Below are 24455 nucleotides of genomic sequence, written 5' to 3'. Positions count from 1 at the left end.
GCACACTATCAGCAACGGGGCAACGATGTTGCTCTGAGCTGATACCAAAAACCTTGCTCAGTTCTGAAGAAATGTTTGAGGATTTAGAATGGTTCTTGTTCGGTTCCCTTCTGTTTGTTAGTGATTATGTGCTGCTAGTTAACGTTTCATTCTCCTTAAAGAATTAAGACACATGATGAGCTCTCAGGAGGTGCTAAGAACAGATCAGAGGGTCTCATCAGGATTTTTTTGTTGTTTTTCTACACTAGCAAGTAGTGCAGGCCAGGAGGAGCAGAGCTGTAGAGTCAGGCAGTTACCAAGGAGGACCTGATCTTCACACTACACAAGTTTCATGAGAGTTTATTTCAGACCACCATTAGTCCAGATTTATGGTTTGTGAGCCACCTGCAATGGAGCATTTGGGTTGGCTTTAGCCAGAAGCAATCTGGTGGGGCTGCTGTGTGTGCCCAGTGCCACGGACCGTAGCACAGTAGGTGGGGACAGTCAGGAGTTTCATGTTCCTCATTTGAACTGACACTAATTTAGCCATGCCAAATGTGTAATTAGGACAAGGCAAATATGAGTGCATAGTTGTTGCTGCATGCTGAGACCAAAGGATCTTTTAAGGTTCAGTCTACAGCATTTCTAAGAAAAATGAACAGCACAAGCAGTGCAGCAGTCGTGCACCCTGATCACCTTCCCAGCTCTGCTTCAGTACCTGCTGCTGCATGCACAGTGCAGGAGCTCACAGTCAGTCTCCAAGGAGCTGGCTGCAGGCAAACATGGTGCTACTTCTACCCCTGTTAGAGTACTAGATAGCATGGAGTAAGAATAGATTTCTCATAGCTTGGTATCTGAATATCCCTCCATCATCAGATCCTACTGTGAGCCCAGTGTAACCTCCAGACGTGGTACAGGGAGAGTGATACTGTTCAAGAGTTTGGATTACATTTTATTGCAGAATTAGAAATGAGAGGTAAGTTGAGGCGAAACAACTGTCACAAGCACTGCCACAGCCTGGCCTTCATAACATGCAGGGCTTTGACCAAAGGTCAGATCTGTCTCCTTTGCTGCACGAGAATGGTGTCTGCCAGCTGGAAGTTGTTAATGAAGGGCACAGCACGATCACAGGCTGCTGTGATAGTGTGAACACCCTCCAGTGATTTCCTTGGCTTAGTACACTGCTGCAGGGAAGTTACTTACTGCTGATTCCCCTTAAAGAAAGAGTGAGCATACTACTGACACTGTGCTGTAACAAAGAGCTTTGTGGCAGTGTGTCAGAATGTCCCGTGTCTCCCAGCAGTCCATCAAACATCACATCGATGCGGTCAATACTTGAAGGTGTCAAACAGAACATAAGTGCAAATAAAATTAATACAGAGCTGCAGCATGAAATCCATGAACTCATCTCAGTCTTCAGTACTGTACTGTGGCTTGCAAATATATAAAAAAAATATGGCTGACTCTTTTCCAAACAAGAATTGTTTCTGGGAATTGTGGTGATCCCTTCCTAGAGATCCTACATCTTCTAGACAGCTAAGGCTATGCTAAGTATGTCAAGCCTTGGTTTTTACTTCATATACACAATCACATTACTTCACAAGGACATATGGCTGAAAAACACTAAGCTGATTGTCAGAAGGCTTTAAACTCTCCCTCATTGACCTAGAGTTGAAATAGCCTATCCCAAACTGGATGTTGTATTTGGAAGCCCCGACTTTTTGATTAAAAGTGAGCTGCTTTCTGTCCCTAGGATGGTTGCTGGCAGAAATGTTTACCAAGGGATAGAAACTGCAGCCTGGTGCTAGTAAGAAAGCCTTGTCTTCAATCTTCCATAGCCCAGAGGGGAGAGAGGAAGAGTCAGAATCTCAGGCTCAGAAAGCTCTTACAGGGTTGATCTTGATCTTTGTTTTAAGCTGCCTTCTTCATCTCTGGAAGAAACTGCACATTTCTAGTCTAGGATAGATTTCATGTACTGGAATTCTTCCCAGAGTTGGCACAGCTTCAAAGGGTTTTAATCTTGGCTGTAGAACCCACATGCTGTTGCAAAGATCCCCAGGGAAAAATAGCTGGAAACGGACAAAAGAACAACAAAGCTCCAGGGTCCTCCAGGAGGCTGTACCCCACTGAGATGATTCCCCAAAAGCCAGTCATACAAGCAAATCCCTCTCTTTGTTCCCCATCTCTCATTGGTCACCATAAAGCATCCTAGCCCTTGGGTTCTCCGCAGGACACTTGACTTTTCGCAGGGTGCCCTACCGTTCCCTTTGCTGCTGAGAGCTCTCCCTACAGATGCTGAGTTAGGGCCTTAGCAGCTTTTCCTTAGTGGCATTTTCCTGTCTTTTCAAGGTCTCAGAAGAACCTTCATCTTCCAGAGCATTTCAGTCACTCACATCAGCTAAAGGTTTGGATGATCTCAACTGTTGCTACTGTACAGAGAGCCCTGGAAAGGAATGCTGAGTCCCTTCACCCTTCTCTTTACAGGGATACTCTACTTCAGCCCTCTTTCAGGCTTGGCCATAAACATTGATTTCACCCCACTGGTTTATTTCTGGGGTGTAGGGAGGTGCATTTAGCTCAGCAACACTGAACACTGAGGCCCCAGAACAGCACTTGACACAGCACTGATGTATCCACCTATGTATCTACACAGCAGGTTGATAAATTTCTATCTACTCTGCAGGTGCAAGGTTCAGGCGGTTCTGCTTGTGCAAAAGAGAAAGTACCCAAGAAACCTGAACACGCATAAACTGGTGGTTGTGGAACATGGTTGGTCTTTAGTCTCAAAAAGCTTGGATCTGTTTCTACTCAGGTTGCATTGTGAACTGTCAGCAAAAAAGCGGATCAAGAGCAGTGCTGAGGTTACCTGTGAAGTTTGCTGTAGCACTGAGGAGGGCTATTAGTTGGAAAAGGAAGTTCAGTTCCAAATCAGATACTAGCTTTAACTCACAAGCCTGATCCTGCAAGCCTCACTCATTTAAGTGGCTGTCGTGCTTTCAGCAAGATTAGTCCATCCAGCAGCTCTCAGTAGCTTGAGCCAAAAGTTTTTATAGATAACTACATCCAGGCTGGAGGGGAAAGGGAGAAGACAGACATAGTGAAACTAATTCATTTTCCACAAGAAAGCAGTAATAAAAATGAGATAGTAAGTGAGCCTTGCCCTTAAGGTTACTGAATAGCTACTGAGTTAAAGGAAAGGCTACCATGTTTGGTAATAAATGGTGTCACAGACTGCAGGCATCAGCAGCGCTTACTACAGACACAGCTTCCAAGACAGAGACAGGCAGGGAAAGAGAAATGGAAAAAAGAAGAAACAGTAGAGTTTAAAAAGGATTAACTGGAATTTTGAAAGATCAATGTCTAAAAACCTTATTCAGTATAGAGTCAGAAATCCTTGGTGTTCCGAAATTCTGGCATGCTCCAAACCCTCCTGTTGGGCTGGGTGCCCCGTTCCACATCCTCAGAGATGGTCTTGATGTCACTGATGAATGGGGAAATCCTGGACCGAGATTTAAATGTTGTTAAGGAGAGGCTGGTTCTGTTCTTTGTGTTCCATTGCTTTGCAAGCTTCTTGGCCTCTTCCTCCTCTTTGATCTTCTCAGCAGCTTCCTGCAGGACAGAGCGGAAGAGCCGGGATACTTCCTGCGCTTCTGGTTCGTACTCTGCCACAACTTGCCTGAACCTGGAAGCACAGTCAAGGCACAGCTTTGATTAGAGACATCAAATTACAGATTGCTGCCAAATTGCTGTGCTAGGCTTGGAACTTGCACTTTCCTGCTAAATGGGACTCCCTGGACTGAAGGGAACAACAAAAATGAGGAGCCATGAAGATATGCCCAAGGTCTTTAAAATCACAAGCAAGCCAGGGAATGTAAGGAAGCAATGAATCATCGTTTCGTATAAGCACAAGAAATAATAGGGAGAACCAAACAAAGCTAGAAGGCAAGTTTGAAACAGAAGGAAGTGCTCTTTTCACACAACATCTATTAAACCAGAACTCAGTGCTATCAATAGCTTGAGAAACAAAATTATTGGACAGATTTGTGGAAAATGTCCCCATCACTGCTGATTAAACACAAATGTCCAAATGCACGTCATTGCTCGAGGTAGTCCCTTAACTGCAGCTTACCAGAAGCTCAGGATAGACCAGGGAAAGCCCCACTAGACTTCCCCTGTTTTCCATTCTTGTTCCCAATAGCATTACCCAATGGCCTCTAGACAAAGGAAAATCCAGTCACTTTGTTTGGTAGTCTTTTCAATATTCAACCTTCAGTGAAGTGGTATTTCATCTTCCTATGGATTTCTGTAAGATAATGGACTGGCTCAGCTGAAAGCATCTTGGTTGGCAGCACGATGCTGGGCCTAATTAGATAACTCTGAATTACTTCAGTGCCTTCTCAGCAAAGAGAAGAACTCAAAATGGAGTTTTTTGAAATTTATTAGGCTAGCTTGATACCAAGGAAGTGAAGCATCACCACTGTTTAATTTGCAGTTGAGGAAAATAAGATGCAGGGCAGAATAGTTATTCTGAAGCCACTGAATGGGCTACTGGCTGGGCAATGAAGAGATCATGCCACTCCTGACACCTTATTGGGTGAATTGTCCCCAGCCAGGAAAGTGTGGAGTCCACCCCTAAGGCTCCCACACTGGTCACATAGATATTCTGATTATTCTGTATTAGTATGCATTTGTGAGAGAGGGTAATATGGCTACTCTTCTAATAAATAATCAGTCCTTAATGTAAAATTATACCTGCAAGCAGACACAGAGTTAAACTAGTACTTCACTAAAATCCAGATATTTGTACTGCAGGGAAGCTAAAGTGTATAAGGTAAGCATTTTGTCATTTTTCTCCAATGGAACTTAACAGGGATGGAAAACAGTAGGACTCTATTTAAATAAGCCTAGTACAGCAGAAGCTGATAGAGTAAGATATTGCTTCTTGGGTTTTGATAAGCCCCAGGAATGTAAGAAGGAGTTTAGCACATCTGGAATTGCATTGCTTAATGGTGTGCCAAAGGACACCCAAGATAATAAGGACAGAAAGCAAGTGAAAGAGAAACCAGAAAGACTTTTTGTATGTTTATGTATTTTCACTCCGACTGTGGAGGCCTGAAATTGGACACACATCATGACACCCTGCTGTATCCCTGATATTTCTCTCCCAGCAACTAGTGGAAGCTATGGGTACAGTTGTGGAGACATCAGTGTTGTTTTTTTGCTTTTTGAGGGAACTTGGTGTCAGCAGAAGCAGCAGTCCCCCTCCAGTGTCAAGCCAGAGCAGTTGGACACAAAACCTTCCAAAGTCACCAAAATATTTCTTAACTGTTTCAGTTGCTCTGGATGAATTCTAAATCTCCCTCCCCTGCCCCCTCACCAAAACCCTCTAAACTTTGAATGTTTGGGTGCAAAAAGCCTCTGAGATGCTGTAGTTCATGCTGGTATTTAAGCACTGGCACAGTGAGGCCAAACTGAATTGTGCAGAGCCTGGAAGGGCAAGAGACAATCTCTTGCTGAGGGTTAGCAGACGAGCAGGAACTGAGATTTGTTGGACATGGCAAGCTTCCTTTCTGCCTTCTGAGGAGGCATGTAAGTTGCATTATCAAAGAGCCCAAAATACAGTTTTCACAATAAATTCATTTTTCCCTTTATCCTATTTGAAGCATAGACAGGTGAGTCCATAGAAACTCAAGTCTTCACAACATTCTTATTATTATATCAGGGAAAGCAACTTCAAAGGATTTCTATTGCAGAGGTGAACTAAAATGAGTCATTCTGTTATTTTACTTCAATGTGTGTTTTAAAGAGAGGCACTGTTATATTATATATATAAATATCATTACATCCTCCTCTTTTGTATTGGCAATTGTGCACCCAAAAGGCCTCCTCACTGCCTCCACTTTCAGAGGCTGTGTGTCACACTGCTGAATTGTGGCTCCAGCGCAGGGAGCTGCATGCATTAGGCTATTACTGGGCCAGTACCTGGCTCTGGGAACAAGAGGGAAAATGGATGATATGACAGCAAATACACCCCCTGTGCAGAGAGCTCTAATGCTAGTGCCCTGTGTTGCTGATAACACTCCCAATCAATCCAGCTGAAATCGTTTTCTGAAATCAGTGTAACTTTCCACCTGCACAGCTGTCTGCCTCTTTGCACTCAGCTTAGCTTAGTTTTGTAACACTGCTGTTAAGATTTACCTCTAACTTTTCAGGACCAACACCAAAACTACTTCAGAAGGATTTGAGCAGGTCTAAGAAACAAAGAGAAAGCAATCCAAAAGACTGTCAGCCAGTCACACAATGAAAAGCCGCCCTGATTCTGATGGAGAAGGGAAAGGGGATCCTTTTCTCTCCCCTAACAGGATGGACTAACCTCACCCCTTTATTAATGCCCACCTAACTTCAGTACCAGCAGGTTTGCGTAAAGGACAAGGTCATGTAGGAAGTCCTAAAGGAGTGCACACCACAAATATTTCTCAGCAGAGAAGATGGACAGGTTATCAGGGCTGAGCTCCAGCTAAACCAGCCTGTGTATCACGAAAAAAGATGTTTTTGCTGCAGGCACCTAGACATAACCGAAGCCATCTTCCCCAGGTATCGGTGAACACCAGTTGACATGCTGGATGATCCAGCAGTCAGCTCTCTGCACAGAACACCCAGTATGTAAAAATAGAAAACCACTGGAATCAAGGAGTATGGCCTTGTATCTTGGGAAACAAACTCCACACAAAGCTGCTCAGTGGGGTTAAGAACACAAAATTGCACAAGGCTCATCTGTCTTCTAGCACAGGTCAACACCCGTACGCTTTTGCATGGGATAGCTTCAAACTAGGCAACTGCACAACCAGTCCAGAAACACCTCAACAGGGTTTCCTTAGTCATCATAAAAACAGACCTCTCTATCACATTGTGGCTCAAGCTATGGAACAGCTGGTAGCTATCCTGGAATACATCGTGCAAGTCACGCAGTCTGAGACGTGACAAAACCTCACCTTGACCCAGCACAGCTCTGGGGAGGGTGTATAGGCATACACAGGGATGAGCACATTCCCCAGTCCAGGCAGTGTTTGAATCACAGTTCAAACAAATATGTTCTTTAAACTGTGACCCTTCCATTGCTTTATAGGGCTGTCAGATTTCAGGAATCCGGCCGTGCTTGGCTCATACTGGCACTGCTTTTTAAAGCGCTGTCACCTGCCTGTGCTGTTCTGTAGGTCCCCCGTACAGTAGGTTCCCTAAGCACAGCCTGAACTTTAAAGACCTGTTAAATCCAATGAAAGTCCATGGACTTAAACAATGTGCTTATAGTTCAGGGTATTCCTGAGTGCCTGTCTGAATGGGGAGCTCTAAGTAGATTTAATCATTCAAAGAAAATGTGGGGTTGCTTAGTGCTAATAATTAGCTGCTGACTCCTGAATCTATATTTTTGAGCAGTAATTCTGGTTATAGGGTAAAGCTATGAACAGCTTTGCTAGAGAAGGCTCCTTGACTCCCAAAGAATTACAGCATTCACACTAATTGCAACACTCATGTCAACACTCACCTCAAACTTAAGCTCGTAATTGTAAATAAACCCACTTCTGATTTTAGTCATTTGTCTTACATTCAATCTTACTAGGAAGGCCACTTCAGCTATACACAATCCATAGAAAATTACAGTCCTTAGCCTGTGATATTGATAACAACTCAGATCACCAAAATGCGGGTTTACATTTCCAGACTATAGAGGTTTTTGTTTCCCTCTGGGCACAGGAGGAGAGAAGCAAAATGTTTCACTTCTTCTGAAACTGAAAGAAATTAAACAGACTTTATCTGACTCTGACTAGGATTAAAGCTCTGAGTAAAGATGGGAAAAATCTAGCATTTTTTGTTGCCTACATACTATTCTCCTTGTTCAGTTTAACCATGGCAGTTAGGTACTACAGGCCTCACCAAACTCACTGTCATTTCCTTTAGCTGGCTCCAGTATTTAATTTTAAATAGTCAGCAATCTCTAACCCAGTAACATAAAGCTAAGTTACTCCTGAATGCAATGGCTTTATTTGCATGAGGTGAATCAGCATCTCCAGATATCTGATGCTATTTGCAGTGTATTTGAATACAGAATTCTAAGAGGCTCAAAGAGAAGTTTCTATTGACCCAAAATAAAAAAATAAAAGGAGTCTGGATCTCAAAAAAAAACCTTTCATTTGTGAACTGCTCCTTTCCAGCCTCCTCCACATCTAAAAAACAAATCTGGAGAAACTTTGCCTCTCACATGAGAGGTAAATGAACCCACACCCACAGAAAAGGACAATTTGTGTAATCATTTAGACCTTTAGAGAATGGAGTGACATCTCTGAACTCAGATTCTTACAAAGAAGGAGACCTTGCATGACACAAACAAAACAAACTTTGCAGTCTTGCAAGGTGCCTGCTACTTATGTTATTTAAGAATTATGTGCTTGTCGAGTGCAAAAAGGACTTCAAAAAGGACCTCAGCTCTTCAAATATCTAAAATGGAATGGAAAGGATCAAGCTTACTATTTCAGTCAGAACCAAGGACTTCAGTAGGGTACACGCTCTGCATTTGAATTCCCAATGCAAGCTCACACACTTTTTTTTGGTGGAAGATTTTTCTAAAAGCTGCTACTTATTAGGAAGTCATAGAGTACTGGGGAGAAAACATCAGCAATGCAATGATCTTGTTATTAAAGTACATCACTGGAAATGTGGAGGCTTCATTGCATTCCTATTATACTCATCTTGTGAATTTTCGAGGAAGTTACTAAAATCTCCATTTTATCTCACTTTCTGAGAAGAGAATTTATCCAATTTTGGCTTTCATTTAAATTGCAGGCTCTATCTTTTTTCTTTCTTTCTTTCTCCTGTACATTTTCAGGTCCTAACATGACAAACCCCATTCTTTTTCTTTGTTTCCTCACCAGCAATGAAAATTCCTTGGAATGACAGAGGTCTTAGTTAGAAGGTAGAAAAGAAGAGGGGTCAACTCTTAACATTTCCAACACAAGATGAAAGGATTATTGAATAAAACTAGGACACATTTGCTTAAAACAAGCAAAATACAGTTTTTTTATAACAGAGTTGTAGTTCAAGAGTGGAGCTCTGCCACAGGGTGCCAAAATGTTATAAATTTACATGTGTTCAAAAAGAGAAAAGCCTCCACAACCGAAACAACTGAAAGAAAAAGCCACACCAGCCAGTTATGGACAGAAGGTCCACTTGTGGCTCCGAAAGTCTCCCAGTTACAAGGCACAGTAAGTTGGATGCTATATATGAGGTATAATTGTCCCTGCTGTTGGATTTGCTTCCTTGTCCTTTGCTCTTTTCCTTACACTGATGCCGCTGCTGAAATTTTCAGCCTCCAGGGTTCCAACATCACTGGCCTCTCTGTCACATACAATCTGTACATCAGATCAGCCAGACCTTTGATGCAATCCAGTTCCACCATTTTTGTGGCTGTGATAGTCCTTACTCAGTCACAGAACTGAACCAACAAAGGTTATGAAATCCTCATTTTTTAAATGTGGTTCTGCTAACCACACAAGCTCTGTAAAATGTGCCACTTCTTGAATCATAGTGTAATACAATTTGTGACAGCACCCTACTTGTTAGAGGAGTTTTAAGAGGATGGTTTAAGCCTTTTTCAATCATGCCCACACAGAGTCCACCAACGTTGTTGAGTACATCTATCTACTGCCATCAGTATGCTGAATCCTGAACAACAGTGAACAACCATTACAAGCTGCACTGAAATCACACATCTTGCACGATCTGTCTCAATCAAAAAAGAAATACCAGAGCAGCAAGTTGCATATGGCTCAGTTTAATACTTTCCTGAAGAGGATGAACCTTAGGCCTCCCTGCTCCAGCAGCTGAAGCCTGTTGGAAATGGAAATAACCTGTTTGCCAGGCAGGCCTTGCTCAATGGCCCTGGGGATGATAAAGATAGCTCTGAATCCCAAGGGTTTGAAGTGGCTTGTTTATGGCATAGCTTGGAGTTATACAAATACAAGGCAGGTGCTGTTCCCAGCAAAATTTCACTGCAGAGGTCTTGGTCACTAAATGACCCCAAATCTCTGCTTCTGCCACCATGGCAACCTTTGCAAGAGCCAAGGCTCTGTGTTCCAGGTTGTTTCCAAGGTTCACCCCCAGGGAAGATGAGGGCTAGAGAGGTAATTTTAGCATTCTTTCCTGGCTACATCCACTGCAAGACAGAGGATCGGCTATTTCCAGCACTTCTACAGTTGCAATTCAGAGGCCGTATGTTCATTTGTTCAAGGGAAAACAGGAGCCAGCATATGCAGTGGGGGACTGCAGGGTGCTGAGAGCCCTCCAGTATATGTCCTGCAAGGACTGTGTTCACTGTAATCCCAACTGAAGACCACGTTGGAACAGGGGAAGTTGATTATAAAGGCCCATTTCACAACTTTGCTTTGGCTAAGGTGCACTTCAGGGTCACCATTCCTCACTTTGCCAAGTTTGCCTTCACTGTGCCAAGTGCAAGAGTTTCTCCTAGAACAGCCACCCCAAAAGGAAAAGAGCCACACCCTTCCCTTTCAGTCTAGATGCTACAGCAGGCTTAGATCGATTTCTGAAGGCATTTTCACAGGAGGTCACTCAGCTGGCAGGCAGCAATCCTAAGCCTAGCGCTTGAAAGGCTCAACAGCAAGCCTGAGAGGCTGTGCCTACATCTACACTGCAGAAGTCAGAAGCACCATGGACAGGTGGACTTCTTGCAAGTCAGGACATGCAGTTGGCTGTTCAAGTCAACTGCACGTCCCACCTGCATCCCATGACTCCATGTCTAGGGTGAAGAGAGAGGGTGGGGAAGGGAGACATTCTCTGGGAATACCTGGCTCACAGGCTGAAAAAAATAATAGCACCTTTTGGCTACTTTGAAGACTGGGGACAAGTGCTTCAATAGACCTGCTGGACAGCTTAAATCGAGGAATGAAGGCTCCAGTGAGAGCGGGGAAACACCAAAGGAGGTTGTGGAACCTCTGCCCTCAGAGATATTCAACAGTGGGCAGGACAAGGCCCTAAGCAACCTGATCAAACTTTGAAGGTGGCCCTACTCCAAGTAGGAGGTGGAAGTACATCCCTCTAGAGGTCCCTTTAAACCTCAGTTTCTCTGAGATTCTAAAGTCTGAAGCAAAAAAAAAGCCATCACAATACAGAGATGGTACCTGTTTGTCAGGCAAACAAACCTGTTTGCTCTGGCTACTCAGGAGCATGAAGTACTCAAGCCAAGGTCAGAGGGAAATAGCATTTTGTAACTTCTTGGAGGAAATGGTGTTGTGTTAAACTGATTTTAAACATTAGATTTCCCCTTACTCACGAAGACACTATCCCGGCACGACTCACGATACAGGACGCCAAGTTCTGGTTCTGTTGGTCCTAGCAACTCCCACCATCTCCTCACACACCATAAAGAGGAAAGGGGGAAAGGAAAGGTCTTTAACTGTACCTGAGGATGACAGGCCCACAGTAGGAAGGGTGTATCTTGGTGCACATGTCCTCCAGCTGCAGGCGCTCCCCGGGGCTGATGTCGTAGCTCTGCTTTGGGTAGCTGACCAGCCATCCGTAGTCCACCCCGGTCTTGATCTTGCGGTACTCATTCTCCCGTTCCCGCTGCTGCTTCTCTGCCTGCTTGATCTGCCAGCTCAGCTCCATCATCAGCGTTTCCACCACCATTTCTGTGGGGTTCCTCTGGGAAATGCGGTTGGGGGGCTCATTCCACCTGAACCAGGATGCCAATGACATAATGCTCTGTGTGTCTCTGCTGGGAGTGGGTTGAGGGTAGAGAGGGAGAGAAAAAGAATAGTGCCATCGTCAACACACCTCAGCTGAGAACATTCTTCCCTCCCCACTCCTCCAGTCTGTTGTTAAAATTGCCACCGGATAACCACTTGGAAATAAATGGTGCTGGGCACCTTGAGAAATCTCACTTGTAGCCTCCATCTTGCTCAGAGAGTGAGACAGAGGGTGAAGAGGCACCGCCTCCCTAAACTTCCACTCACCATGCAATTAAAATGAGTCACAGTCCTTACACCTTAAGTCAGGTTACAAGGATACCTTGCTCCCTCCAGGCTAGGCTGGAGAAGTATTCTCCTGCCCACACATGGGGCTTGGGCTTGCCTGGCTGAGCCCTCATGGGAGGGCACGACCTTTCAGCAACCCTACCTGTAAAAACTCAATGTGTGGAGTTAAAGGATTGCTGGGAGCTACATTCTAGTCAGGAGATCCTTAGAGAGGAGGCAGGATTAAGTGACTTGGTGCAGTGGGTTGAACCTGATGCCCACCAAGTGCTCATCAAAGCTGCCCTATCAGTCCCTGCCCCAGCTGGACAGGAGAGAGAAAATGCCTTGAAAGGCTCATGGTTTGAGATAAGGACAGAGAGACATCACTGAGCAATTATTGTCAGGCACAAAACAGACTCTACTTGGGTATATTAGTTTATTACTAATCCAATCACAGTTAGATAGTGAGAAATAAACCCAAGTCTTAAAACACCTTCCCCCACTCTTTTGTTCTTCCTGGACTCTGCTTTACTCCCAAATTCTGTACCTCCTTCCACCTAGCGGTACAAGGGGATAGGGAATGGGGGTTGTGGTCAGTTCACTACACATTTTTTCTGCACTCCTTCCTCCTCAAGAGGAGGACTCCTCACATCCTTCCTTTGTTCCAGCATGTGGTCCGTCCCGCAGGAGACAGTCCTCCATGAACCTTTCCAGTGTCAGTCCTTCCCATGGGCTACTGTTCCTCATGAACTGCTCAGCCTGGGTCTCTCACAGGGAGTGCAGTCCTTCAGGAACAGACTGCTCCAGTGAGGGTTCCCTGTGGTGTCACAAGTCCTGCCAGGACACCTGCCCCAGCATGGGCTCCTCTCTCCAAGAGGTCATGCCAGAAGCCTCTTCCATTTTGGTCTTCCCATGGGGTCACAACCTCTTTTGGGCATCCAGCTGCTCTGGCATGGGATCCCCCATGGGCTGCAGGTGAATCTCTGCATCCCCTTGAACTTCCATGAGCTGCAGGGGCTGCCTCACCATGGCCTTCACTATAGGCTGCAGGGGGATCACTGCTCCATTGTCTGAGGCACCTCCTGCCCCTCCTTCTGCACTGACCTTGGGGTATTTAGAGCTGTTGCTCTCCAATATTCTCACTTCTGTCTGCCAGCAGCTTCTGCTCTTTTGTTTTTTCCCCTTCTTAAACCTGTTATCCCAGGGGTGCTACCACCTGGACTGATGGGCTCAAGCTTGGCCAGCACAGGGTCCTTGCTGGAGCCATCTGGCCTTTGCTTTGTCAGACTTGGGGGAAGCTTCTGGCAGCATCTCACAGGAGCCACTGCTGTAGCCCCCATCACTACCAAAACCTTGCCACAAAAACCAAATACACCTGGGGAGGTTTGCTGCTGCTGCTGCTGTAACACTAGCAGCAGAGCTCTCCCCTGCCTGGGCAGCACTCACAGGGGCCTGAGCTACAAGGCCAGGCAGAGCTTTAACCATTATTTAGTAAATGTGTTGCTGCATGCAGCACAGGCCACACCACCTTCTACAAGCTGAAGTCCAATTATTTGCCTTGCTGCAGGAGCACTCCGTCAGCACCACCGCCAGTGCCAAGGGAACTGAGGCTGCTCTGAGAGGGAAGCAGAGGCATACCAAGGTTTAAATTGTTATTACTTCTAAGTGAGAGGTTTCCACTGTTAGGGACTTACCCAGCACTTAGAACAAATTGCATCAATCAGCTCAAAAAAAGATGGAATTAACTCTCCACCCAGCCAATCCCTTCATGTTGTCCCTTCAGGAGGACAATGCATGGAACAAAGTTATTACCTATTGTACTTGTGTTTAAACACAATGGAATCCAAAACAGACACTAGGGAGCTGAACAGGAGCAAAACAGCATCTGTTTCTTCACACAGTGCACTTACGTGCCTTGCTGCTCCCTTCCATTAGCCCCTGGGGAGAAGGGGTGGCACAAATGATGATTGCAGCTGGGATTACAGAAAGGCTACTCCTGGCAGCAGCCCAATCAGGACATGGCGTCAAAAGTTAACATGAGGGCAAAGGATTAAAGAGTCTGATTCTGCAGGGCCTGAGCAAATCCTCACTATTGGGACACACACATGAAATGGAAAAAAATATGCTTTTGATTTAAGCTTCCACCTTGGGGGCTAGGGCCTTTAGTGACATAAAAATCACCAAAAGCTCATAACTACACAGTACTCCCACTGGAGCTGAGAGTCATGAGCTCCCAGACTCCCTAGATGAGAAATGATCAACAGGACTCTGCCATGACTGCAAGGAAAAGATGCTTCCATGCATCATACACTTGTCATAAAGTAACCTGTTCTTTTTCAAAAACGTTCATACTTTGTAAATGAAGGAATGAAATTCACCATGAAAGGAAAATGCTCCAAAAACATGGATAGTTTGTACAGTGTCCCACGCCTGAAATTATTTCTAATGCTTAGGCTTTTCTAGCATCAGGAAGTTTTTCAAACTGCATGAAAGGACTGGTTTCTCTATTCCTATATCCTACCTCTCCCAGCAAGCAATCCCAGTTTCTTCAGGGGGCAGACATAAAAGGGCTGAAAGCTTCCACAGGTCACAGATGCAGCTACCTCAGTGTCAGGCTGCAGGTGCTCTCCCGAGACTGCAGGAACAGCAGCACCTGGGCTGGTTTACAGCGCTTGTACAGGAGAGATCGCCGCTTGTGCCCCGGAGCATCAGCTGTGATTATCCTTGTGATAGCAGCCACAGCCAGCAGCTGCTGCAAGTACTCCTGCTCCTGTGTCATCCCGGTGCCCTGGAGGAGGAGGAGGAGCAGCCAGTCCTGCCATTTGTGTCCCTGGCCAGGGTGACTCCAGCTCACAGCTCCCACATCACCACGCAGAGCTCCGGCGTCTGCCACTGGCTCACTCATCTGAGACACAGGAACAAACTCAGGCTGGAACTGATGTGCTGACAGACTCAAATCTGTGATCCTGCCACTCCAGCATGCATCTGGATCATGCTACATGGTGGCCTCCACTCACCATTACACATCATTAAGGATGAAGACCCTTCCCTTGGTCTGATCATCCCCTGTGTATCACTAACAAAAGTGAGGAGCATAACAGGCCACAAGCTGTTGTAAATAATCTAAAGTCTCATACTTCTTTTCAGCTTCTGTGATGACAGTTATTTTCATAAGCTGTTACAGGTACCATTATTACTTCCATTTGTGCCTTTATCTGATGAAGGTGAACATGCCCTTCTGCATTTTAATTCTGGCTATGACCTGGTCTCGCATTGGTTTAACTCTGCTGACTTCAGTGGCATTAGGAGTAAATCAGTATAAAGCACTACAGCTGTGAAGCCGAGGAATGCCCTTCCAGCTATTCCTAGCTCACCAGCTGTTTCCTCAGAAGAGGAGCAAGAGGGGAATTTAGTGGTCAGACTGGGAAAGAGAGCAAGGAGATGTGGATTTGCATGATTCTGAGCTGTTCTTACTGCCTTTATGGTTTTTTGTTTCACAGGACTCCCTCAAAGCAAGGCATCCTGCATGAGAACCATTTTACCTAGCACGAGTATTACAGAGAATAGGCAGAAAAATATTTTCGATAGCTTGTCTGCTTATACCAAGGCCTTCTGAACCTGAGCTTTGCCCAGTCCAAGAGCTTTTAGAGAGCTCTGGTAAAAGGCAGAATTGCTTTTGGTTTGGGAATATGGATACCTCTGACCCCAAATGGGGCTTTCACTTGACTGCCATAAAAAAATCTGCATCCAGATGAGAAGAATATAAAGGAAGGAAAGCCCCTCACCTGCAGTTGAAATGGCCTGTTTTCAAATGAAGGAATATCCCATGCAAGTGTTTCATGCACACTGGCAGCTTGTGCAGGCTGTTCCTGAGGGAGTCTTGTTTGTATGGGATTGTTTCCTTCCCCTTCTCTCATCCATCATCTCTTCTTTTTGAGAGCTGGCAAGTGGCCATCTCTATTTAGCAGGCTCAACAGGCCAGCACTCTTCCCACTACTGCTCCTAGCAGCCTGCAGAAGATACTGTGGGCTCCATTAATTGTGGCTGCTGGCTTTAATTTAAAGTTCACAGGCAGGCTAATCATTAACTGTCTCGAAATGTCTTTCCCATGTGGAAAAACTCAAAGGACTGTTGGCAAAATGTGGACAACTGAAGAAGGGCAAAAGTTACAGACAGACCTTCTTATTGGGGAAAAGCAAAATTTACACTTTGCAAGTGTTCACATTAAAATTGTATTTTAAAAAAGACATTGCCCCAGCTGTATATGGATCTTTCTGTTGCACACTTAGTCCATTTTCTAATTCCTTCTAAGAGGCTATCCTGGGAGCTGACACAATCCAGTTGATGAACTACTCTGGTGTTACACAAGCAAAATTTACGAGGGGTTTGTGTAAGTTCCACTCCAGAAACAGATCTGCGTTTCGAGATTTTGGTGTCATTGACCCCAGACCTTTGTCTAGAAGACAAGCCTTCCCTCACACTGTTCGTTGCAAGTCTGAGCAACCACCTCACAGAGATTTAAGCACACATTTACCCTAGCTATGCTATAGTCTGGAATACCTCTCTCTCTCACAGCCTCTGAGGGGTTGCTTCGAATTTTAGCAATTGCTTGTAAGTCCATCTGAGAGTTTTTCATGTAAATGTTTCCTGTTTTGCCTTTCTTCAAAACTCCTTTATCTTCTCTACACTGTCAGCAATTCCTGCTTTTTTCCCCTCCGGTACTTTGCAGCTTTCTCCATTCTTTTCCCAGGGCATGTTCTAAACAATTTCACCTCATCTTCCGCGTTCTCACCTTCTCCCATGTTACTCCACATGATTTCCTCTTCTTGTTCCAAAGAACGTACCACAGAATCATCAGAAATATCAACATTCACATGCCTTATCTGTTTTTACACCTTCTTTAAACAGGATTTCAGCCCTTCCTAGCCCTTTTACCAGCAAAGGGAGTATCCTTGGCCTGCTCTCTGGCTGGTCTTTGGCCAAGTGGAGGCTGTTCATACAACCTGACGGACACAATCTCCTCCAGCCTCTTACAGGCTGGGTCACCACTTGCAGACTTGTTACAGCAGGGCTGCCTTGTGGTAAACCATGAGTCAATCAGCAGGGCCAGTTTAGAGAATAGAAAATGAGCTCCTGAGAATAAAAAATTCCTTTCCATTGATCCTTCTCCTGGCTCCCAGCTTGTAACGCCCTCCAGGATAGGAGACAAGTATGCAGAGGGTGGGAAATGTGCAATTTGAAAAAAAATGAGAGAAGAATTGGACTCTCTATAAAGGTATGTCCTCTGTGTGACAAGTCTCCTGTGGTTTGCCTTTGCCTTCACAGTCCAGGAGTGCTGCTGACAATCCTGTGTGACTCTCAAGAGCCTTAGGAGGGTGGTGATTGTGTAGGAGCAGAAGGAGAAGCCTTAAAGGGGTTTGGTGATAGGAGCCTAATCCATAATCTAGTGATGTCAATAGACATGTTGTCACTCAGCTGTAGGCAGATTTCCAGAAAATCCGCCATCATCCAGTCAAAGCATACCAACAAACTGGGCTGAGGAGCTGGGAAATGCCTTTCTCCTCCCCTCTCGTGGGTGGTAGTTCCTTACAGCTACAGTCAGAGAGCAGAGTTTGCCCATGCAAGATACTCACTTAGCGTTTTTTCACACAGGCCAGGTCACAGGGTAACAAACAGGGAAATTTTTTTCTAAAGTGGGTCAAATCTCTAAATTGTCCATTTAACTGTACTTTTTAGAAGACACATAATCACTGGGGAAAGAGACAAAGAGAAACTGCAGAGCACATTAAAATTTGTTTTAAATTATTTACTTCTTTAGTAAAGTTTGGATTACATTGTCCAGGAAAGTCCAGTGTCCTTCAGATACCAAAAGGTATCAAGTACCTGCTTGGACTACAACTCACAGGTAGATTGAAATTGGTTTGGCTACACTCATCTCTGAATTCTGTGCTAACCAATGCAATGTTTAACAAGCTGCTCAGGCAGAAATTGTGGTCATGGCTGTGCTGCTGGCTCTATCTGCATGAAGTAGCATTAAGTAGCAACAGCATCAAAGATGAGCCTCAAAATCTATTTCTCTTGTGATGAAGATATTTTAATTTTGTTCCAAAGAATCTTAGCAACTTCTTCTAATTAAGAAACTGCTGCCAACACCTTCTCAATTTTATTTATGTAGTCCACCATAGCTTTGTAAAAGAATCCCTGTTCTCTGTTCTTCACCACTTCCTGGTTTGTTCAGCCTGAAGAAGAAGAAACTGAGGGCAGACCTCAGTGCAGTTTACACTTTTCTCACAAGGAGAAGCAGAGGGGCAGGGACTGACCTCTGTGGTGCCCAGTGACAGGACCTGAGGGAATGGCCTGAAGCTGTGTCAGGGCAGATTTAGCTTGGGTGTCAGGGAAAGGTTCTTCACCCAGAGGGTGGTTGGGCACTGGAACAGGCTCCCCAGGGAACTGGTCACAGCACCAAGCCTGACCAAGTTGAAGGACCATTTGGACTACTCTCTGGGCCACACAGTGTGACACTTCAGGATGTCCTGTGCAGGTACAGGAGCTAGACTTCAATGATCCTTGTTGGTCCCTTTCAGCTGAGGATATGCTGTGGTTTTGGTTTTTTTTTTAAGTTACTTGCCATTATTCTCTCCACACAGAGCATTTTACCTTACCAGGGCCCAAAGAACTCTACTTCCTATCTGTCTGGAATCTCCTTTCTTGTTCAGTGACATGGAAGGCTAAGGTGTTTCCAGCTATTGCCATGTGATTGTAATCTCAGTGGAAATTATTATAACCTCAGCCCGAGATGCTACAAGGCAATTAATGCTGAAAAAGCAGTAGGTAGAGCTTGTCAATCAAGAAATTAAAAAGCAATGCAAATATCATTATATTAACAGAGCAGCATTCCTCATTCTGACCTGCAAAATAAAGAGAGAGAACTTTGGAGGACATTCAGGGGTTTGCTAATAGACCACAGCAGAAACCCTGTGTTTTGCTTTATAAGCACACTGATTCCCCTGTTGTGATGGACACAAGCTATTTCTGGACTAAAAAAAAAATTGAAAATCACAGTGGTTTAAACGTTTCCAGGTACATGACCCTGTTACAAGTAGCAAGGAGCTTTGAATAACAGAAGCGCAGGGGATGAAGCGAACGCTTTAAATGCAACCTTATTGTCAAGTCCTTGTGGTTGCAGGTGTTTAAGGACAGCCAAAAGCACCTGACAGCAGTGTCCAGGAGCGAGCCAGCTGCCACAGGGCACTGTGGCACCCTTGCATGGCAGGCAATGCCTGCCTGTCCCCAGCAGGGCCGTGCTCACGGTCCGACCTGCCTGCCCCGGGCTGACAGCTCCTGCTGCTGCTCCCGACTGACAACCCTCCCAAAAAAGCCTGACAGCCGTGCTGCTGTTCAGCATGCAGCCCCATTTCTGTGTTCGCTTTCCTCCAGCAGCCTTGGCATTGTCAGCATGATAGAAAGGGACCGGCTCTTTGTCTGCCGTCGTTTCCACAGAGAGTTACAAGCCATTTAAGCCTTTAGTGAAGGTGCATGACTAAAAATCACCGCTAGGTAAACGTGACAGGAGGGCAGAGCGAACCAAAGGTGCTGCAGGACAAAAGAGAAACAAAAGTGGTACTATTTCTACCAAAGGAAAGGTTGAGTGGGCTTCTGGAAATACCACCACAGCAATGATATACGTGAATATGCTCACAAGATTATTTTTTTGATGAAAGCCTTTAAAATTGAGAACGCACTAAAAGTACTGCTATCTCCCCAGCATTTGTGCAATTTGTAGTATAATCTTAGAGCTTCAATCTTCCAGAAAACAAATCTATCTGATGCATTTTACGTCTGCATTTTGATTGCAAGAGGGATAAAGAAACAAACATTCAGTGCAAACTGGGCCCCAAGTTCTGGTATGAATGAGAAAAATGTTTTCCAGTCACTAACCAAAACACAATGAGAAAAGGTAGCTGATCTAACAGGTACAGCTTCATGATCTACAGCAAAGCTGCACAAATGTAATACAGATTTGCCTCGTTGAAATAAATGAGAGATCTGTTGATTAACTCCAGATGAAAATCCAGTCTACAGATCTAAAAGAAAGCGTGAAGGAAGGGCCCAATAGCTTGGAGCTCTGCTAATGCCTGGCACTCTCTACAGAAGGTAATCTTTGTGTTAGCTGCCGAAGCAAAAGGGTGGGTTCTACTCAAATCTGCTCATGAAGCAGAGCAGTATTTTGCACTTTGTCTACTTATGAAAACAAATGAGATCCCTTTGTTGAAAAAAAGAGAACTGTTTTCATGCCAATTTCTCACTCATGCTCGAAACAATGTTTCTAGTAGCAACCATAAAAACACTCTGTCACAAAACTTACACTAAACTGTTACCTAAACCTACAGAAGAGAGGAAGTTAAAGCACAATGAAATGCTCTGTTTGACTGACTTGTTGTTAAAACTCCTATATATTGCTCAGATCTCGCCATGGTGGATCAAACACATCTTCAGTTGTATACCTTGCTTTGATCTCTGCAGACTACAAAGCCAGGTTTCCAGTCAGGACAGAGGGATGTAAAGTATTCTTCACCATTCATTCAGCTGTGTAAATGAGAGTTCAGAAGGTAGCACAGATCCAGAGCTTTTCTGTTATTAAAATCATTCAAACCACCAGAAAAAAGAATTCTGCAATAAATCTGTAATAGCATCTGATGGAAGGCTCCAATACAAAAGGCTTTCAGATTAAAAACTCTGAGAGATCCCCAGCTCATCTTTCTCTATTCTACTACTAACTACACAATGTTATTAAAGGGGCAGTAATGTCACAGATTGGAGTTTCTAATACTGTCATCTACTGCAGATACTCATATATAGCGTTATATAAAGAGATTGAAACTCTGACCCAAAGGCATATTCCACCTGTCATCAGGGCCTCTGAAGTTTATTTATTCATATATTGTGGTGAAGACCACACTAAGTGCTGTGAAAATGAGCAGGTGAGATGTGCATTCTCCATCCAGACTGAGGACTGATTCTCCTGGGAAAGCAGGAGTAGCTCATAGCATCATAAGGTGAGAATGCAAAACAGACACCTGCACATTTCTGTTCAGGACTGAACCTTAGTTACAGTATCTACCAGAGAGAATATTGACCAAAGGTCCCCAAAGTCCTGCTCTGCCCTGATTCACTGCAGAACTACTCCTACAGTGAGAGTTTTCTCTGTACTGCAGAATACTAGGACCAGTGTTTGATCCTTGTGACAGGAGCTACTTTAAAATATACATTGTTCTAAAATAAGCAACCAAAAGAACCAAATTTACAGCTTGAAAACTTAAGCCTGTCTTTATGGGGATCACCCACAGCATTGGCAGAGCTCTGGGAAAGCTCATGCTTTCCCCCCTGCAATAGCTGCATGTCCCACCTGCGGGCACAGAGAGAGCAGTCCCTCTGAGCAGTGAACAGCCTTGTATCAGCACCAGGACATGTACAGTGTGTTCCATCCTTAGTTACACTGCCATAACTCAAAAGTTGCCTGACCGACCTTTCTGGTGCCTCGCTGGGGTTAACAAACACCGGACTTCCACACTGCAGATACTTAGTAGGGCAGGTGTCGAATCGGAGAGATTTTAAAAATGGCATGAGCATAAGGCAGCATCAACCCTGCTTTCCTCCTCGATCGCCCGTCCTTACGTAACCAGTTACCCAGCGCTTACCCGTGACCCAGGCAGCCGTGCCCGAGCCCAACCTGGGAGAGCTGTCGGAGCACCCCGGCCCCTTCCCCTTCCCTTCCCTGCCCACCCACCCCGCCTCACCTTTGGCACCAGCGCTCCCGCTGATTGTGCGGACAGACGGACCCAGGGCGAGCCGAGAGGGTACCAGGAGGAGGACGTGGCTTGAAGTCAAGCCCTCTAAACTGGCACAGCAGGCTTAAACCCACACCGGGGTATGGATTAGCCCTGGTGACGAGATATAACAGCTGGGCTTACGGCAGTGCTTTTGAGCGATTAGGGCTTGGTCCAGTACCTCCACACACACACAGCCTCCCGGCAAAGAGCTGTCACCTCTCGGCTCAGCCAGACTTCGGCACCTGTTTAAAAGTCCCTCCAAAACACGAAAACTTTGTAGGGTTTTCTAACCGGCAGCTGAGCCGGCCCTTTGAAGAAATGCAGGTACTTGAGGGCACCGGGACTTTCTGCAGGCGGCACTGCGGGGTTCGCTCCCGTCGCCCCCCCCCCGGCTCGGCGCCCCGGGGCTGTCCCGGCGGAGGCGGCCGCACCCCGCCCTGCCGGGAGCCGCTCGGGCCGGGCGATAACAGGGGAGCGGGGACCCCCAGCCCCGGGCTCCTCGCCGCACAGACAGCGGTCCCTTCCGCTGGGCACCACCTCCGCCCCGCCGGGCACCCCGCCCGCCGCCACCGCCGCTGGAGATGTCCCCAGTTCCTCCTCCTCCCGCTCCTCCTCCTCCTCACCGCGGTGCCCGCTCCCGTCCCGCCGCCGGCGCCCAGCCGGGGCAGCGCCTCTCACCGCCACCGCCGCTCCGCCGAAGTTGAGCGGAGCCGCCGCCGCCCGCGCCCCGCCCGCGCCGCCGTTCCCATGGCGACCACGGGAAGCCCGTTCGGTCCGGGGCCGTGAGCTCCGCCCGGGCATCCCACCGGCACCGGCACCGGCACTGACACCGGCACCGGCACCGGCACCGGCACCGGCACGGCGTCAGACCCCGCCGGGACTCACTGCAGGAGATTGAATTTGCAGCGACAAATAAAAAACGGCGCGGAAACTGGATCTATTAATTCATTTCTCGCCAAGTCCTTTGGGAACAGAACAGAATATTCGTCGGCCACAGAAGACACAAGGGTTTCGCTGGGTTTGGAGGCAGGAAGAAGGAGGAGGGGTCGGCACGGAAGAAGAAGAGGAGGAAGGTTTTTACAATTAGGACAGTGAAACACTGGCCCAGGTTGCCCGGTGAGGAGATGGATGTCCCATCCCTGACTCAAGGGCACGTTGGACAGTGCTCTGAGCAGCCTGACCTACCTGAAGATGTCTCTGCTCATTGCAGGGGGCTGAACTATATGGTCCCAATCACACACGGCCAGAGTGTCCTCTGTGAGCCCACAGCTCCTCACCCAGCCTCTTCCCACAGTGCAAAAATGCACAAAACCATCCCCAGTATCATTGGCTAAACCCCCACCAAATCAAGGAGAGCCAGCCGTGTCAGAGGGTTGCAGAGCTACAGCCTTGGGACAGGACAGGTGACAGGTGACACCACTCAATGCCACGTGCAACCTAAGCATGTGTGTAAAGTCAATCATGTCCCTACTGAAAACTTTTCATAAATTATGGCCCAAGGTCTGACATCTTGGTATTTTTGCAGCACTCACACAGGCAAAGGACAGAGGTGTTTCAGGCTGTGCATGTGTGTGCAGCACACACATAAACCAAAACAGCCCAGCTAAAAAGATTACAGATTACAAGATGCCCACTGCAGTCTAAATTAAAATGTATGAGGATGGGGGGTTTGAAAGTTTAGTTTATTATTAGATCAAAAAACACAACTGGACTAACAAAGAGATTAGAAGCATTTTTCTCTGCTAATTATCTGTGGAGGATTACTTGTCTGTCCTGAGCTCCAATTTATAGAGGTTTATAACCCAGCCTAGTTTATAGAGGTTTATAACATTCTGGGTATGCTCTGCTCTAAATGATATTGTTCTGTTTAAGTAAAAAGTCGCTTTACATGAATAAACACCATAATATTTTTATACATTAAAACCTATTTCAAAAGTCATCAACTCTGACTAATGCATAACAAAACCCCCTTGAAAATGCTTAGTTTTCAGGTATATTTTTCAAGTTATATTTTCAATGCAGTGAATTCCTGGAAGTTCTTGTCATGAATCAGAGACATTGATGACTGGGGAATAATATCTTTGGGAGCATTTCTTTGAGGCAGATATAGAAGCCTCACAACTGAAAAGTCATTCATCTCTCCCATACCTTATTTAGCAGTTGAAACCATGGAGTCTTTTACTGTTGTACTGACAGGACTTACCAGATCAGTCAGCACTCAGATCATCAGTTGCTTGGTAGCAACGCTCTGGTAACATAGATGGAGGGAAGATTTATTCAGTGGTACATTTTCCAGGACACTCCATGACAATCAGGTTTCTCCATATTGCAATTTGCAGTGCATTTGAACAGTGTGTAGTGTAGTGCACTTGGGCCTGCTATTTCTCACCATTTGTCAGATGCTGCCCTGACTCACCTGAGCACACTGCTAACACTGCAGCTGTTGCCTGCAGAGCCTTCATATTTTGATGTCAAAGTCATGGACCTCTGACAATGGCACTGAGGGTGGACTTCTCCAACCAGTAACAATCATATTGCTACTATCTTCTACACAGGTCCAACCACAAGCAAATAATCTCCCTCAATCACTGACAAAAAGCAAATTTAATATGGTAGGGTTATA

At 45.7% G+C, this 24455-nt stretch overlaps 1 protein-coding gene across 8 annotated transcripts; it reads right to left on the bottom strand.

Moving 5' to 3' along the window:
- Positions 1-905: 905 nt before the first annotated feature.
- On the bottom strand, positions 906-22541 carry RD3 (RD3 regulator of GUCY2D). Of its 8 annotated transcripts, none has more exons than XM_066178331.1 (3): positions 22456-22541; positions 11450-11764; positions 906-3661 (listed from the first exon to the last, which is right to left on the bottom strand). In XM_066178331.1, the coding sequence occupies exons 2-3, from the start codon at positions 11743-11745 to the stop codon at positions 3364-3366; spliced, it is 594 nt and encodes a 197-aa protein (XP_066034428.1). In that variant the 5' UTR covers positions 11746-11764; positions 22456-22541; the 3' UTR covers positions 906-3363. The 8 variants fall into 8 exon arrangements, with proteins under 8 accessions (XP_066034428.1, XP_066034427.1, XP_066034433.1 ...); XM_066178330.1 differs by having other exon boundaries at positions 11450-11761; XM_066178336.1 differs by having other exon boundaries at positions 11450-11761; positions 22511-22529.
- Between the last annotated feature and the right edge of the window lie 1914 nt (positions 22542-24455).

Source organism: Chamaea fasciata, unplaced genomic scaffold (genome assembly GCF_029207755.1).
Source record: "Chamaea fasciata isolate MVZ Bird 193981 ecotype frontalis unplaced genomic scaffold, bChaFas1.0.hap1 SCAF_3, whole genome shotgun sequence".
Taxonomy (NCBI): Eukaryota; Metazoa; Chordata; class Aves; order Passeriformes; family Sylviidae; genus Chamaea; species Chamaea fasciata.
Note: the sequence above shows the minus strand (reverse complement) of the source record. Positions and strands in the feature narration are given on the sequence as shown.

Coding starts and splice junctions, on each gene's coding strand:
- RD3 (XM_066178331.1), bottom strand. CDS start 11,745: ATGTCATTGGCATCCTGGTTCAGGTGGAATGAGCCCCCCAACCGCATT. Junction 3,662..11,449: donor TGTGGGCCTGTCATCCTCAG/GTACAGTTAAAG, acceptor CTGTGCTTCCAG/GTTCAGGCAAGTTGTGGCAG.